Source organism: Bolinopsis microptera, chromosome 1 (assembly GCF_026151205.1).
Source record: "Bolinopsis microptera isolate Bmic1 chromosome 1, MBARI_Bmic_1.0, whole genome shotgun sequence".
Classification (NCBI taxonomy): domain Eukaryota; kingdom Metazoa; phylum Ctenophora; class Tentaculata; order Lobata; family Bolinopsidae; genus Bolinopsis; species Bolinopsis microptera.
In genome coordinates this window covers 7,229,474-7,246,881 of record NC_087072.1, presented here as the reverse complement: position 1 = coordinate 7,246,881, position 17,408 = coordinate 7,229,474, and the positions used below count along the sequence as shown (strand labels likewise).

The window sequence follows — 17,408 nt, the reverse complement described above, 5'->3', positions numbered from 1 at the left end:
TACTTGTGGCTAGACTATTTAGGTGTCGTTAACTGATGTCTTAGGAAGGTGTTATACTATTCGCCAGGCTGCAAAGTTATGAAGCAGACAAGTAGTTTCGTGCAAATCGAGTATCTAGATGGCAGAGCAGGGAATGGCTATAAGAATATTGTTGACATTTTAGGCAACTTATCTCAATTTTGGGGTAAAGAGAATCTTATTGCTTATGCAAAATTATGGAAATAAATGAAACATTATTTAAGACGCGACTATTTAATTGCAGATAAATCGCATTCAAAGAGTCTTTAAAAATGTTAAATTGTCTGAGAAACCTTTTGAAGACATATCACGCACTTAAATCCTAGACGCAAAACTAGAGAAATCTTTGTGGTTAGAGCAGAGAGCAGCTCTCTTTAGCTAAACGATACATTTTTCTGAAACTTTTTGAATAAATAATTTCACAACGTCAGCTTAACTAACTTCTTTACTAATATAAATGGTATGATCATAAGTTTAAGAAGTCACGTTTAAGAAAATTTACAATCATATTGATCTTAATATTATATTCATGTTTGGGGGGTGAGAACCAGGGATAGGATGGTTATTGGTTAGTTAAATATCAGTAACGTCTCGCGCTTCATTATCAACATGAGTTTTGTCATGAGTTTTAGTTCAAAGACCACTTATAGACTATAATATAAGTTATCAAAAAGGAAAATAACGAACTCAAATTTTTTATTTGGTTAGTCTGGCGTCATAAGCCATAACAATGTCAGTATTAAAATGATTGTAGGTTACCTTAATTCGTTACTATTTGTGCGAGCCGCGAGGATAGCCGTAGGTGGCGGTTGGAAATAAAGGATGACTGAATTGTAAAAGGGAGCCACAAGCAGCCGAATTGGAAGGGCAGTTTTGCAAGTTGAGGTGCGAAGCCCTGGGATGTCATCGACGCAAAAGTTTGTTTAATGATACAACACAGCGACACGATACTATAAGCTGAGGGGAGATAGAAATCATAAAGGAATAGCAGCTATTTGAAAAAATATCTCTCATCTCATGCTTCACAGGTCTGACCTTACAACTTTAAAAGGGGTTTTGGTATCGGGTTGTCTTGCAGTTGCTGAGTTTCAGGCAAGAATTTACATGCAGAGAAGCTCTCTTATACAAGATTTGGCACTTAGGAATACAAGGCCGATTCTTCAGCTGTTTGAAACACATGTATACTAACTCATCAGCGAAAATTAAACTCTTGAACAAACTGTCAGAAAGGATTGATGTTCTTTGTGGCACAGAACAGGGTCACCCAATGTCTCCTGAACTTTTTAATATATTTATCCATCAGCTCTCTGAAGACCTTAACGAGCTGGAAGAAGTTGAAGTGCCTATCATCAATTCGACACGAGTGACTCACTTACTCTGGGCTGATGATCTAATATACTGCTTGCCCTAAATTCGATGAGTCTCCAGAAAATGCTCAACACTCTCGAATCCTACTGCCTTGAGTGGGGCTTGTCAGTTAACATATCTAAAACAGCTATCATGGTTTTCAACCGTGCTGTGAGGATACTAAAAGAAAGCAAAAACTTCACTTACGGCCAAATATCCATCTCCTCTGTCCGAGAATATACCTACTTCGGCATAACATTTACTCTTACTGGAAGTCTGAGGCTAGCACAAGTGAAATTGAAGCAGAAAGCTATCAGAAGCTACTTCTCACTCGAAAGTAAGATTGACCTACAGTCAATTAAGAAAACTGTGATATTTAAGCTTTTCGACGCCTTAGTTCTTCCTATCGCCTCTTACGGTTGTCAGATATGGTTACCCCAGACCAAATTCATGACGGCATTCTCTTCCCGGAACAAGTTCGGCAACTCAAGGAAATTGCCGAAGATCAGATCGAGAAAGTTCACCTCTCCTTCCTAAAGTGGACTATAAGCGTCGGCAAAAGAACCTCCAATGCAGGAGTGTGGGGTGATACGGGTCGATGTCCTCTTGCTATTGATGCCAGTCCCCAAGTATTTAACTATGTTCGAAGACTAGAAAGCATGGAAACTTCCGGATCGGAAGCCCCAGTTCGACATGCATTCACAGAACAAAAGAAAATGGGCCTATCATGGTACTCCGGCATTACGTCGATGAATCAATTTCTGGCAGAAACGAACGAAAGGCAACAATCACCCATTCAGAAACGAGATGTTCTCCGTTCTTGCTTTAGAACGCAATGGGATGAAGAGAGACAGCTCAACAGAAAACTTGGATTCTACAATTCGATTAAATCAAGTTTTGGTTGTGAAAAATACCTCTCTCTCTATCTTCCATATAACCAGTCAAAAAGACTAGCCCAAATAAGGACTAGCTCTCACCGCCTAAATATTGAAACGGGACGCCATGGACATGTCAGAAGAAACAACATCCTAAATCTATCTGCGCTACATGTTCCACTAAGGACGCCTTAGCCCTGAAGCTAAAACCAACCTCTCCGAGGGAATGGATCTCATATTCACTCAACCAAAGCTTTTAAAAGAGATTGCTAAATTTTTAGTTGATATAGATGCACTTCGTTTCCCGAGAGACTTAGCTTAAATTATAATATTTGTTTCTTTACGGTTTTCGTATCTTATTTCTATGCTATGATTTCATTCTTGTATTGTCAAGCCAGGAGTGTTAGGGCTTCTCTTGACCAATTAACGTTTAATCCGTTTAATCCGTTTAATCATGCATAGTTAAATGATTAAAGAATTTCAGCTCAATCGATCAGCTGAGCTTGTAGGATTACAAGGATTACAAGGATTACAAGGATTACAAGGATTACAAGGATTACAAGGATTACAAGGATTACAAGGATTACAAGGATTACAAGGATTACAAGGATCACAAATTAGAAGTTTTATATTATAATCTTAATAGTCAAAATAATATAATAGTTGTATATAGTAAAATAGTGGTCGTTTAGTAGTTTTCGAGCGAATACTGTTCTGTTTTTGTATTTAGAGGAGTCGAGGAAGTGGGAGAAGTGGCAGACGCGAGTGAGTCTTAATTTGGTGGAAGATTAGTCTGAATTTTGACTTTGAGCGAGTCGAGATAACGCTGAAGATTGCAAAAACTTCTAGAAACAAAGCGTGCGGTGATTCGCGTAAGATGGGTCTGGGTTTCACTGGGGAGCAATTTCTTAAAATGGTAGGATGGATTGGTGAGATGGTCCACATTCAGCTGGGTCAACATGTACATGATCCGTGAATAATTAATATGCTATATGAACAATGAAGATTCGATTATAACATACAGACTTTCCTAGAGTTTCCTGCTATCAAAATAGTTCTATTCATCAATAGTTACAGCGAAATTTCTTATGACAGCAGTGGCGCAATGGCGACAAAGCAGTGACAACAATAGTGTCAAATCAGCGGTGACAAAGTAAGGCCAATAATAGTGACATGCCGATAAGACTGAAAAGAAGGAAACTTTTATTAAAGTGTGTAATTAAATACTACGCGTTGGGTGCAGCTGAGGACCTAGATTCAGAGGATATGATACTGCTGTCTACTGTATCAAAATATTTAACCGGAGCGGTTAGCAAGAGTATTGTCGATAAAATGAAGAGTAGTGCGAGTGGCGTACGTGAGGTATTCCAGGAAGAATAATATCTGATGGGGAGAAGAATATCCGATTTATAATAATATTTCCGGGGGAGGATATGAGGACGTTCCTGGGAAGTGGGAAGGGGAGGTTGCTATAGTTCCCTACCATCGCACTGGCACATAGCGAAGTTGCCCAAAACTCAGAAGCGATTTGAACTAGGAAGCACTGCAGCCTGGCACAATAGGTGCGTCATCGGCAAATATTTGCGCTATCTGTATACCAGGGAAACTGAACAACCAATGGGCTTGAACAGCACAAACTCAACACCTGAAAGTAGGTTCAACTTGCTAAACACATCACGGCATTTTATCCAACATAAACCTTCTGTGAAGGGAAAAGACGAAATTTAAACAGGTTAAAGTGTTAAGACAATGGTTTAGAAGCAGCCTGTCAGCCTGGTGGTGAGCCGGGGGAGCGGGCAGGCGACAGAGACAGCACAGTCACGCTCCTCATCCCTACTTCACACAGATTAGCTAATGACGGCTGGTCATCATTTTCCGGCCGGCCATTATCTCATTTACAAGACATTTTACTCTGCTGCTAGTTTGGATATCTACCGTTTACAGCTAAATTTGAGATACGTTGTGTCTGTTTAGGCTAGATCGATGGCATCGGAGAGGAGTGGCAGTGGTGGTTGGCGTGTAACTTGCCGTTAGAACTGGATAAAAATTGGCAAATATTTTAGACCAGAATTTTTTCAGTTGATGCTGTCATTCTAGAGTCTTGTTGACAGCAGAAGAAAAAATGATCAGTAAATATGAAAAGGATCAATTACTTAGGGGGATATTCACTATTTTCAGTATTGACTTTTAGGAATATAATATGGAATAAAAGTTGTGGTAATTGCAAATATAGATATATATATATATATAGAGAGAGAGATACTGGCGGCGAAGTAGACTGTTTGAGACATGTAACACGGATTAAACAGCATCCGTATCTATAATTGGAGTAGATAGAGTCACTCAAACAAGGAAATAAGCCAAGCATCTCAAGAGATATTATGACTCCGGCATAGGAGACACGCGCTACGCGCTATTTTAAGGCAGCAATAGTTGGGGATGGATATAATTAATGTTCACTTGTTATTTTTTAAATTCCTCCGTGTTTTACAGTTCTATTCTATGGAAATACAGCAGTGAAGAATCAGCATAAGTTTAGCACTTATAGTAAACGTAGCGCAAACTGCTGTTTATTAAAACTCAGTACAGAAATAGAATTAAGTCGGCAGTGCCTTTGTCAAATTTGTTGGGCCAGTCTGAAATGGTACTAAATTGATCATTAAGTTCATTCCAGTCGAATCGGTAGACAAAATCAAACTCGTAACGTTTGAGATAGCAGATATCCAAATATAAAAGCTACACTCGGTTCAAATAAGGAAATGCTGGCGGTTCAAGCGACATGGTACGGTGGCGGTGCAAACCGTCCGTTTATCATAACCCTCCAGAGGGTACAACGCTGCCTACCCGACTGATAATGCTGATAAGTGTGCCAATCAACCAAACTATACAGTGAGCAGTGCACGACTTGCACTGAAGTGTGAAGAACCTTGCTGCTGAGGGCACAACTTTAGAGTATGCGCACTGTTTTATGTCTGGTTCATTGTAGGAGTGGTGTTCCGTATCGTAGTCGAACTGAAGGGGTATTTTTAATTTTAATTTTTAAAAGAGAGGCTGGACCTAGGTGGCCCATAAAAGTATAGCACGAAGATGCTCTGCCAGCCTCTCATGGGTTGTGTCAATCCTCCAGGATGAGGATACCGGGGAAATCTATCAGAAGATGATGGAGGTAAAGTGGTACATGGAATGAGAGGGATAAACTAAATGGTCGAATGCTGAGAGGATGATAACCAGAGATAATGACCTATCGTAGTAGAACCGGAGGGGGTATGGAAACATATAATTATATATAATTGGTATGAAAGGTCATTGTTTAAGACGCTTTAACACAAGTTATATGGAAGCTCCTGAAACAATAACTTGTCGTAATATCAATTAAATATTTTCCATAATTCCTTCTTTAGACTAATTATACTCCGAAATTATGGCAAACTAGAAGTTTCGCATATATTGCGCATGATGCTGTCTAATATGAACTCAAGACGAACCACCTTAACCATAACCGCTCCCTTAGACCCCAGCTAGACGGCACGTCTAGAAATATTATGTAGTAATCAAAGTTAAAGTTATCCCTTTTGGTGCATTTATATAGGTTTAGTCCAGTTAGGTTGGAACGAGAGCCAACTTGTTTGCAGATGAGTCATGACTCATGCTGCTCTTCTGATATAAGGACCATTTATTTAGTTCTCAACTTGTAACTAGTGCCTCAAGATAGGCAGATCATGGTGGATTGCTACTCGGAATTAGAATACATCTTGGGATGAATACCGCAGTCACGGACTACGCAGTGGGAGGAGGAAAACAATGTTTTGGAATTTCACGGAAGCCAGATTATCAGATTGCAGTCAAATTCGGAAAAGATTATTTAATGAACTAATCTAAAAGTGGACGAAAGCAAATTCTGGTCATAGTAGAAATTTTGCGATTATGCATCGGGCATTGTCAAGTTCAAAAGGTCCAGGTCTCCGAAGCATTTTGAACTATAGTTAAGCGGTAGGTAGTAGGTACGCGTAAGTTGCAAGGTTCTTAACAAGACTGAAACCAAGACGCCGGACACGAGCAAGGCGGCTAATTAACCATTGCCACAAAACAATCAAGGTGCTGGTCGTGCAGTAATTTATACTCAATGTTAAAGGAATTAGTTTAGGCGATTGAAGTTTTATTCGAGCAGCAGTTTATACCCGGTGCCAAAGAAATTTGTAGAAATTACTTTCGTTCATTGTTACGTGATAGGCTGTTTTGCCAATAGAACCGTTTAAATAGCTAGGAAATTTTAAAAACATTTTTGGACAAATTCTGCAGATAAAAGATTTTTTTGGAACTAAGAAATTTAAAAAATCAAACGTAAGAATAAACAGCCCTAATATTCGGTAAGAATTAATAATTCAGCCTAACTTTATGTTTATAATTTCGTTATGTCACTCAGCTGCGGGTCCAGAAAATGTTTTAAATAAGAATAGATGGGTTAAAGATTCGGAAAAATCTGGGTTATTGGTATTTTCTGAGGAACGTCCAGTTGCTAACTCATTGGTGCATCCCGTGCATGGTACTGCAGGGTCCAAGGGTTGCCATATAGCTGGACTAGTCTTCTTACCACAAGTAAGATTAATTTCGGGTAAATTCATGAAAAGGTGAGATAAAATTAAATATCAAGATTTGAACAATATTTAATTCTATCAGTTATTAATTGATTAGAAACAACTATGGTAGGTGACCTTCCTTTTGACGTATTAAATCTATTAAACAGAAGATTCAGGTTCTAGTAAAAACATTTAAATGTTAGAGGAATGGAACAAAGTATTTCTTGTCAATGTTCTAGAAGGTCGTTATTTACTCTTACGTTACTTTTAAAAACACTGCATAATTTACGTTTCCTGTTTCAAGCGAGTATCACGCCCATGCCACGACTAGCACGACCGTCATCCCACGTCACACATGGCCCCTCTCGCACAATATAATTGAATGCTTGACCAATGCACAACTTGTAAAACCTTAAAAGAAGTGAGTAAAAAGTTTTTGGAAAAGAACTTGAAACCGGCATTTAACATAAATCTCGGACTACTAAACGTTACCTGGGCCGTAATATAATAATATTATATAATAATGAGCGTAATAGTTCAGCGGAGGGGTGGTCTGTGGTTAATTTCCAAACTAATCGTGTCAAGAATTTAATAACGACAGGTGGATGTTAACAGAATGCAGGGAAAACAGGTGTGAAGTGGTGTGGCTCGTGCGTCAGGAGTTAGCGGACAGTAATCAAGAAGTGCGACCAGACTATTATATATCTGGAATTGAACGGGTAGTCATATAATATTAATCCAGAGTGATTGTGTATTTAGATCAAATAATAGTCATCGCGTCGTGAATGGTCATTTTCACAGTTTTAAGTTATCACATACACTTTTGATCCAACGAAGAGCACTACAAATTGTTTACCTCCATTTCTCTAATTAAACATAATGATCATTGATTTACCTCACAAAGCGTGAACTCCAAACTCATGTCACCAATCAGTATTTTCACTGTGGAGCTGAACTACTGTAGAGATGTGTCACGTGGTCCAAGTCCGGCACGTGCACAATAATTTCTGTCACGTGTTCTCATGCAAACACCTCTACCAGTCTCACATCGAATTCCTGAAAAATAATGATGTTTAAAAGTTGCTGAAGCTACAAAAAACTCTGATAAATAATCACCCCATTGTCCTAACGTCAGCAAATCAGAACTTGATCAGCAGATGTTTGAATGATGTTGATAGTATTGTTGATTGCTGAAGTTTTCACACACCATACCAGAAATGTCAGGCTACTAACTGAACAGTTATAATAAAATTCCACCGGCACTGCCATCAAACAGTTTTTACAACACATATTTTAAAATGATAACCCCAGGCAGTGTGTTTGACTTTTGGCTAAAATCTATCACTGTGGAAAAACACAAACTTTCTTACAGTACTTTGTGGCGTTATAACTCTTTAAAATCTAACGAAGATCTATTTTGAATTTTATTTTGATTTTTTGGCCTAACGGTAAGTTAACTTAATTCATGTTGAAATAAAGAAGGTATGCATTGATATGATAGAGGAAATGCTCCTTAATTTCTCAATTTATTGGAGGTAATTTGTCATCCAATCAGGTATGCCACGCGAGAAACTAAAAATGAGTTAAGTAATGACATTCATCGGTTACCGGGAATGTTTCTGGAGTTAAACGTCAGCCATAAGTAGGAAAGAAGTTGCTTTATAAATTATCCTTGTCACATTGGCATTTAAAAATTGACCTTAGCGCAAATAAATTTGATGGACGGAATCGACACAAAAAGTGATTCAAAAATAATGTTTGTTGGGATTTTTAATGGCCATAATTTCCGAGACAAATTAAAAAACACTCCATTTTTACATATTTAGCTCCTTTAAAAAAAATGTGTCATTTAAAAAATCCCAAATTATTTTTGAATCACCCTGTATATGTTTTTAAATGTTTTTTTGAAAGTCGAAAATGAGAGGCAACCGAGATGTCTTAAATCAAAAATTGATTTGAATTTGAGGTGTCATTTCATCTACAAAAACTTAAAGTATCGATCTATAATTATCAATCAAATCTAATTTACATAACATTAGCACTTCAAATAAATCGAAGTTTATCTACTACCTAATCAGCTAATCTGAGTCTCACTAATAAAACCTAATTTCAGACAAGGTGGCGAGTACTACGGGTCAGCTTGTGGAGCGTGTGTTAACAATGCCTGGCTGAACTGCTACGAGTGTGGTTCTGAGCTGTGTAACACTTCCAACACTGTCCTACCTTCAACTGTCCTACTTCTGGGCCTGGTAACACTGTCCTACCTCCAACTGTCCTACTTCTGGGCCTGGTAGCTGCAACACTGTCCTACCTTCAACTGTCCTACTTCTTGGCCTGGTAGCTGCAACACTGTCCTACCTTCAACTGTCCTACTTCTGGGCCTGGTAGCTGCAACACTGTCCTACCTTCAACTGTCCTACTTCTGGGCCTGGTAGCTGCAACACTGTCCTACCTTCAACTGTCCTACTTCTGGGCCTGGTAACACTGTCCTACCTTCAACTGTCCTACTTCTGGGCCTGGTAGCTGCAACACTGTCCTACCTTCAACTGTCCTACTTCTTGGCCTGGTAGCTGCAACACTGTCCTACCTTCAACTGTCCTACTTCTGGGCCTGGTAGCTGCAACACTGTCCTACCTTCAACTGTCCTACTTCTTGGCCTGGTAGCTGCAACACTGTCCTACCTTTAACTGTCCTACTTCTGGGCCTGGTAGCTTCTTATCTTCTAGGGTGACTCAACCTGTGTTGTTAGAACGTTCGCCTAAAAAACTGCCCACAAGTTATATAATTGTAGTTTCATTATTTTAAGAGGGCAGTTTGTTAATGTTTATGGATTTAAAATGAAATTGATCACGCTTAACATATTTGTCCCGCTATAGAAGATGCCTTTATAAGATTACAACTACTGCATGTTAACACTAGATAATATATGTACATTTCAAAGTTTCAAGACGTATAGCTTACAGTTGAATGTTGAAAGTGAGATTAGAGTATTATATTCGTGTAGACTACTGTAGTATACAGTTACAGATACTCATATCACTGTTTTTTGGGGCACAAAACTGCTGACTTTGAAATTCCCTGATAAGCTGATAATTTGTTTGATATATCCTGTTGTGTGAATTTATTTGTATATTTGCTTCCTGCGATTCTTTTATTCACTTAGTCACTCAAGTACAATTATTGTGGGTATAAGTAAGTACTAGTACCAGTGCCTACCTATCTCAGCTGGTAATATGGTCTCATTCTGACAAATTGTACTTCCTAAAACACATTTAGCTCCTTGCTCCTCTTTTGCTGTCGTTATGTTATTTTTAAGACTGCTGAACAAGGGCGGTACTTTTAAAAAGGGTGGACACGAGGGCAGATCACACGATACTCACTTTAACATGGACACGAGGGTGGGATCAAACACCGATTCAAATGATGAACAAGTAATAAACTTGTAACATTACACAATTTTATTTTAACGTTTGTTTTTGATCTTGAACTTACTTTTAACACGCTAATAAATTTAATTAAGCTGCTAACATAATTTAGCCATATTAAATAATTTGATAACATCTGATAAGACTTTACTGGTTAAACATAGGATTACACGTGCTTTCGATGTACTCAATTAAGAACACAATGTTAACTTAAAATTATAGAACCTTATCATCTTCTTACGTTTAAAAGTGTAATCTCTTCGTATGGAAACAGTTGATCAGATTCCAGAATATTATCGTGTATAAAAGTAGGTTGAGGCTTAGAAAATTGTGTAATGCAAAAGGTTTATTACTAGTTCATCATTTGGGACCTAGTGTTTGTTTCCGCCCTCATTTCTATGTTATAGTGAGTATCATGTGATCCGCCCTCGTGTCCTATACCTGCTGAGGTACTGTTACGAGGTATAATATCCCAAAACATGAGTATAATAACGGTTGCTATGATAACTCCGAAATTTTACAAATGTGTATGATTTTGCAGATTGTAGTTATTCAACAGCGATACAACCTCATCGAAAATATTTCATATTGTGTTCTCCTTTTCCAGAATTTCTTGTAGTTGTACATGTAGTCGTTGCTATTGCATAACTTTATAACTGGTGACACAAGTTTGGTTTGTCAACCGGTTGATAAAGGCTTATTAATTAAGGTACAGTATAAGTCTGGCTTGCTTTGTTTAACGAAACGGACCCAAAATAAAGACAAGCTAATAAAATATAAGTAACAATGATCTAAGATTGAGATCAATACAATGCTAGGGAACTGTTGGCATTAATATGTTCCAGCTCCTTTTTACCATTTTACCATGAGACTTAGTATAGTGTCCCTCAGTCCCTGATCTTTTGTGTCAGTTTTATTTAACGTTCGATAAAAGTTGTTGTAATATCAACATTACATCGCGATCACTATTATTCGATGTATTTTCCTCTGATAATTTTATAAGCGTGTAGACCATGTACCAACACAATATATAAATGCTGCACCTTATAGCCATTGCCTACACACATTTCCAACATTCACTATCTATTATCTAATTGCTAATACAATTGTTTCAACTCATGAGTAACTGACAAATTTCTTCTGTTCTTCCACTTTGGAATATTAAACTTTTAAACTACAAATCATTGACTGTGCAGTGCACCTAGTTTGTATTGTTTCGTTAATTAGTTTTACATCGGCCCGAGATTGAAAAACTGATCTGTAAATTTTGTTGCGTTTATATAACATGTATATAGATATAACAGTCTAGTCCATGTAACAACAGGACTGTTATGTTTTCCCGGAGAAAGAAACGTTTATTAAAGCCTAAAGCTTTAGCATGGTTTAATTAGTTTTGACTTTGTTAACGCAGATCTATACTCTAGTGCGCTAAGTAGGCTTTAGCAGTGTCGCTTGAATTAAGTTTACCATTGAACGAACATCAAATGATGCAGTAGTCTCATGATTGAAATACTGATAGTTGGATAATATCCGGTTGGAAGAGACAAGGACAAATGAAACAGGAAGTTAGGAATGTAGGCAAATTTTCGGTGTCAACGTCATCTTCAGGCTCAAATTATTTGTTATATAGTAGTGTTGAAAGTATTAAAACACTACTATATAAGAAATAATTTGAGCCTGAAGATGGCGTTGGCGCCGAAAATTTGCCTACATTCCTAACTTCCTGTTTCATTTGTCCTTGTCTCTTCCAACCGGATATTATCCTAACCATCAGTATTGAACGAACACTATTATTCAGTAGTTTTATATGAACCCAAAATAAACTCCACTATTTGTTTAGTTCCGAGAGACTAGCACGAAAAGCTGGTATGGAATCATGTGAGTGTGTCAACAAAACGGGAGTGGAAATGGACATGATGATGATGCAAATGACATTCTACATAAGCACCAAAGTCACCGTCTTATTCGACATCTGGGACATCAAGACCCTCTCTGGGATCATCCTGACATCACTGTTCTGGGCTCTAGCAGCGTTCCTGTACCAGGGCCTAAAATACTTCAGAGGTTTTCTAAACAAGTCGTGTCAGTGTGGGGTGGAGATGGGGGTGGTGATAAAATTCCTCAGCAGAACCACCAGAAACAGCACAGGAAGTGCGGGGTATGGTGCTATTGAGGAAACTGAGGGGGTGACCGAGGTGGATAACTCCGGGAGAGCGGTCAACTGGAGGCTCCACCTGGTGCAGTCCTCCCTGCAGTTAGTGCAGACTACAGCTGGCTACTTCCTCATGCTTGTTGTTATGACGTACAACTTGTGGTTGTTTTTGGCGGTTGTTGTAGGGGATGCACTGGGGTATCTGGTGTTTCAGAGGCACTCTTTCGATAACTCTGATCACTGCAACTGAGCGGGACTTTACTGACCAGCGGTGGATATTTGTGTGCTTATGTATAAAGTGTTGGTTATCGATGATGATTGAGTGTTAACAATAAATCGTCCAGGAGGGAGAGATAAATGTGGCGCGTGGATAGATTAAAGCGGTAATTACACGAATATTTAAAAATGTTATGGCCGTGAAATGTGAAAAATATTTTAAATTATTTAAACCACCCTTTTTTATCTATATTATATTTTAAACTTGACGAAATTTCCCCGGCAACGGGGACATAGAAGAAAAAACACCGAAAATCGACCTCAAAATGACCCTCTGGTGATGCCAAACCCAGCTCGCAAATGGAGTTGAAACCTCGCCATTTTTAGCAGGGTTGTAGAAAAAGGATAGGAATAGGCTATAGCATTCTTAGAATTTTGATTTAGGCTTTAGATTTTTTATAATTAACGTCGGAAGTGAGGTTAAATAATCGTTAGAATAATGGCGTTATTTAAGCAAAGGTTTACTGCGCTGTTGCGTAGCAACGATAAAAATGCACGTGCGCGAGCAACCACAGATTAACAACGCGCGTTGTTATGCTGTATGATACATCATAATTTCAAAACTAGCTCACATTTACGCTCACGCTATGACTTCTTATAACTTTGTTTGTGATTGCAATATTTTGATGCAGTAAAAAGTATCGATACTTTTTTTTCGATACTAAATTCGCTAGAGCTACACACAATGCTGACATGACGCCGCGCACACACAATCAACAAAAATATTGTTGTTTTCTAATTACGCAAATAACTTTGCGCAGTTAAACATTTTAATTGCCTGGCAATAATTCAATTGACTGTCATTCTCGATTGAAATATCAGAATTTCACAACTAGCTCACATTTACTCTCCTAAGATTCAATGTGAAGGATGGCAAGTGTAAGGTACTACATATTGGGCGTAACAATCCAATGCACGAGTACTTCATGAATGGGGAACGCCTCCCCCAAGTGAAGGCAGAAAAGGATCTTGGAGTTCTAACTACCAGAAACCTGGACTGGAGTGATCATATAGATAAGTCCGTGAAAAAAGCAAAGTCTGTTATAGGCTGGATCAAACGAAGTTTGATCTGCCGTAACAAATTTGTTATGCTAAATGTCTACAGAACTCTAGTTCGACCTCACATCGAATACGCTGTGCAAGTGTGGAATCTACCAGCAGAGCACGGAAACTGGAGGACTATTAAGAAGATAGAAGACGTTCAGAGAGAATTTACACGAATAATCGACGGGATTGGTATCCTACCATACGATGAGAGACTGAGAATCCTCCAGTTAACAACACTACTGGAGCGCCGTATGAGGGGTGATCTTATTGAAACCTTTAAAATAACGACGGGTAAAGTGGACTATGGACAAGATCTTTTCAGGATATCACGTAGCGGTACCAAGATCCTAAAAGATAAAAGAGGAAATCAGGTCCTCAGTAACCGTGTTGCCAATTACTGGAACAAAGTACCAAGTTCGGTTAAAGAAGCCAGTTCAGTAGACGCATTCAAAGCTCGACTTCAATGTTATAAAAATGAACTGATAGCGAGTGGAGCATCGTCAAAGGGTCACTTCTGGGATCTCAGCGAAACCTTGATGTCAAAAATAAATACATGTGAGCATGATTCATATGCACATTTCATGTCTAATAACCCATTGATTGCTAAATACCGAGGAATCAATGTTTCTTGATTGTTAAATTCAGAACTACATGTTAACGTCCTAAAAATAATTAATCATTAAATGTTCCGGATAGGAACATTTTTATTTTTGATAATATTGTGCGAACTGCAATAGCGTAGAGTGCAGTTGGGTTTCAAGTTTTGTCGAGATGGCCATGTGGCCATAATCCTATTATTATTATTATTATTATAAAGGGTCTCAATAAGAGGTCTCGACTGCCTAGGCGTCAAACCTTGGCAGTCGGTAGTTTTCCTCTGGCCCGGGATCAGCTGACCCTAGGGACCAGAGGGTAAAGGTGTAGAGACTATGTGTATCTACAAATCTTTCGAGGTTGTTTTTACAAGAGACAGGGCTTGCTACGCAAGGGAAGAAAACCGGGAGAAACAATCACAAATTATACAAATAAATATTATAAAACCTAGCAAAAAGAAATTAAAACAATCCTACACTACTACAAATGTTTATTACATACTACAATGTAATACACGATAAATAAATGCTGTATTATCAAGAAACAGGGCTTGCAGGGCAAGGGACGGAACACAGGGACTGGATCGACTGGTTACAGAGTGTATAAAACAGTGATTCAGCAAGTACCCATTGGGTATTGCTGAATCTGACCCACAAAATACCACAATCAATACAAGAATATACAATATTTAAACAAACATCATGTTTATACAAGAATCAGGGCTTGCAGAGCAAGAGAAGAAGAATAAGAGAAAAACTCCAACACATGTATACCCCTTAGTCCAGTAAATAACAATAATTACTTGTACACAAAACTGTATTTAATATAAAATACAAAACAAATACACAGTCTACCCAATATACGGGTTAAAAATTGTATAAACAAGAGACAGGGCTTGCATAGCAAGGGAAGAGATATAAGAGGACCAGGTAAAAAGTGTTTATTACAGTATCCAGTGAAGAATAAACTAAATATAGAATATCTACAGTGTATTATACTCTCAATAAGATAATATGTCTAAGACCATCCTGAGAATTCTGGCTGATCCAAGCAGAGCTGTCTTCTGGAGATTAGAGATGCTCAGATTGCAGTGGACTGCGTCGAGGTGTTTACGAAAGTTAATGGTGATAGTTCCTAATGCGCCTATCACCACAGGGACGATTGTGACCTTTCGTAAATTCCAGTTCTTCTTAATTTCTCTTTTTAGGTCTTGATATTTCAGTATCTTTTCTTGTTCTCTATCCAGGATCCGGGTATCTCCTGGGACTGCAACGTCAATGATAGTTGCTGCGTTGGTTACCTTGTCTACCAGGAGGAGATCCGGTCTGCAGTGTTCGATAACGTGGTCCGACTGGACATGGAAGTCCCACAATATCTTGACTTTTTCGTTCTCCAGCACCTTCTCTGCCCGGTGTTCGTACCACCTTTTACTGCGTGGGAAGCCGTATTCCTTGCACAGACTCCAGTGCAATGCGGCAGCTACTTTGTCATGCCGACACTTATATTCTGTCTGTGAAAGTTTTGGGCACCCATTCAGTATGTGGTCTATTGTCTCGTAATGATTTCTGCAGAGTCTGCAGAGGGGAGAAGAGCCAGGTGTTTTGTCAATCCTGTGCTTCACATAATTCGTCCTAAGTGCTTGGTCTTGGGCTGCTATCAACAATCCTTCTGTCTCCTTCTTCAAGTCTTGTTGAGTGAGCCAGTTCCAAGAGGTTAACGGGTCCGCTATACCCATCATCTGCCTTGGGAACTGTTATTATTATTATTATTATGACGCTATATACCTATATATAACTTATAACTTTGGTTGTGATTGAAATTTTTTGATGCGGTAAAAAGTATCGTTTTTGGGCTATATGATGAAGAGAAATTAAAACATAACTGATGCTTAAAATTTCCTCGAACAAAGCTTTCGATGACACTGTCACTATGAAGACATTTTCCAAGTAAGCAACATGACGGAATCTATCGATTAACTATTCCTCCATCGACTATCTCAACATGCCTATAAAGGTCAAACATCAAGCTTTCGAACTCAAACCGACTTGTGTACACTTCTATGATAAATAATAGGTTATATTTCAGGCGATATTCGTATGTTTATAGCTGACAGGTGCGTTCACTCTGTCCATAGAGCTAGCAGAAGATATGGAAGAAACGTTCACAGGGTAAAACATCAGATCCTCTCCATTCTTTCCCTAACATATGAAACGGGAATAAAGATAACGAAATCAGCCACTTAAAAGATAATAAAATATAGGAACCACACTACACGGCAAGGTAAGGTCCTAAATGCTTGTATTAATTCGGTTCGACACTGTTATTTTAATCACTACACACACGACAGGTGCAATTTCGTACAGGGCAAACAAGGAAAATTACCTGAGTGAAGTGGAATTTGTCTGTCCATCAGGATCCGGTAAAGTAAGTTTCAAACTTAACTATACTTCAGTTTACTGACGTTATTCTAAAGGAGTGCTATTCTGAAGAATTACAAATTATACGAAGTGAGACAACTAAGTATCCTGATATATCGTCGTCTCACTTCCTTAGACTTCTAATACCATTTATCATACTGGGTAACTGGGCAAACGAGGTAATCTCATTCCATATCTCCAATTGTTTTCAGACGTTTATAAGTTATTAAATAAATAATTAATTACAATATAATATCCCAGATCGGTGATTTCTGCAGCGAGTGCCCGGAAGGCTACTTTCAAAACTCCCAAACTCTAAGGTGTGACCGGTGCCCTATCGGGTCCTTTGCGGACAAGGAGGGTGAGAGCACGTGTGTGGAGTGTCCTAAACGTGAGTAAACAACAATTAATATTCAGCAGGAAATCTTCGGGCTAACTTACTGCTCTCGTTCACTCGTTGACTGACCATAGTTTTTTGGCCAACGTTCGAATAGCGAGGCCACCAGACCTTCTATTGAAGAAGCTGAAAAACCCTCACCCCATCTCCCCCACAGCACTAACTACGTTCCAAGACCGGAGCACGGCCAGCTCGGACTGTATCTCCAAGTGTACGGTAAAGAAGACAAATAACGGGACAGAGGAACCGGCCCAGGGGTGGAGTGTAACCAGCAGTACTATCA

At 38.7% G+C, this 17,408-nt stretch overlaps 1 protein-coding gene across 1 annotated transcript; it reads left to right on the top strand.

The window, feature by feature from the left end:
- The first annotated feature begins 12,083 nt into the window (after positions 1 to 12,083).
- LOC134819521 (protein SLC31A2-like) lies at positions 12,084 to 12,860 on the top strand. Its single transcript, XM_063829492.1, has one exon. It carries the CDS (start codon positions 12,111 to 12,113, stop codon positions 12,642 to 12,644), a length of 534 nt encoding a protein of 177 aa, XP_063685562.1. The 5' UTR covers positions 12,084 to 12,110; the 3' UTR covers positions 12,645 to 12,860.
- The last annotated feature ends 4,548 nt before the right edge of the window (positions 12,861 to 17,408 follow it).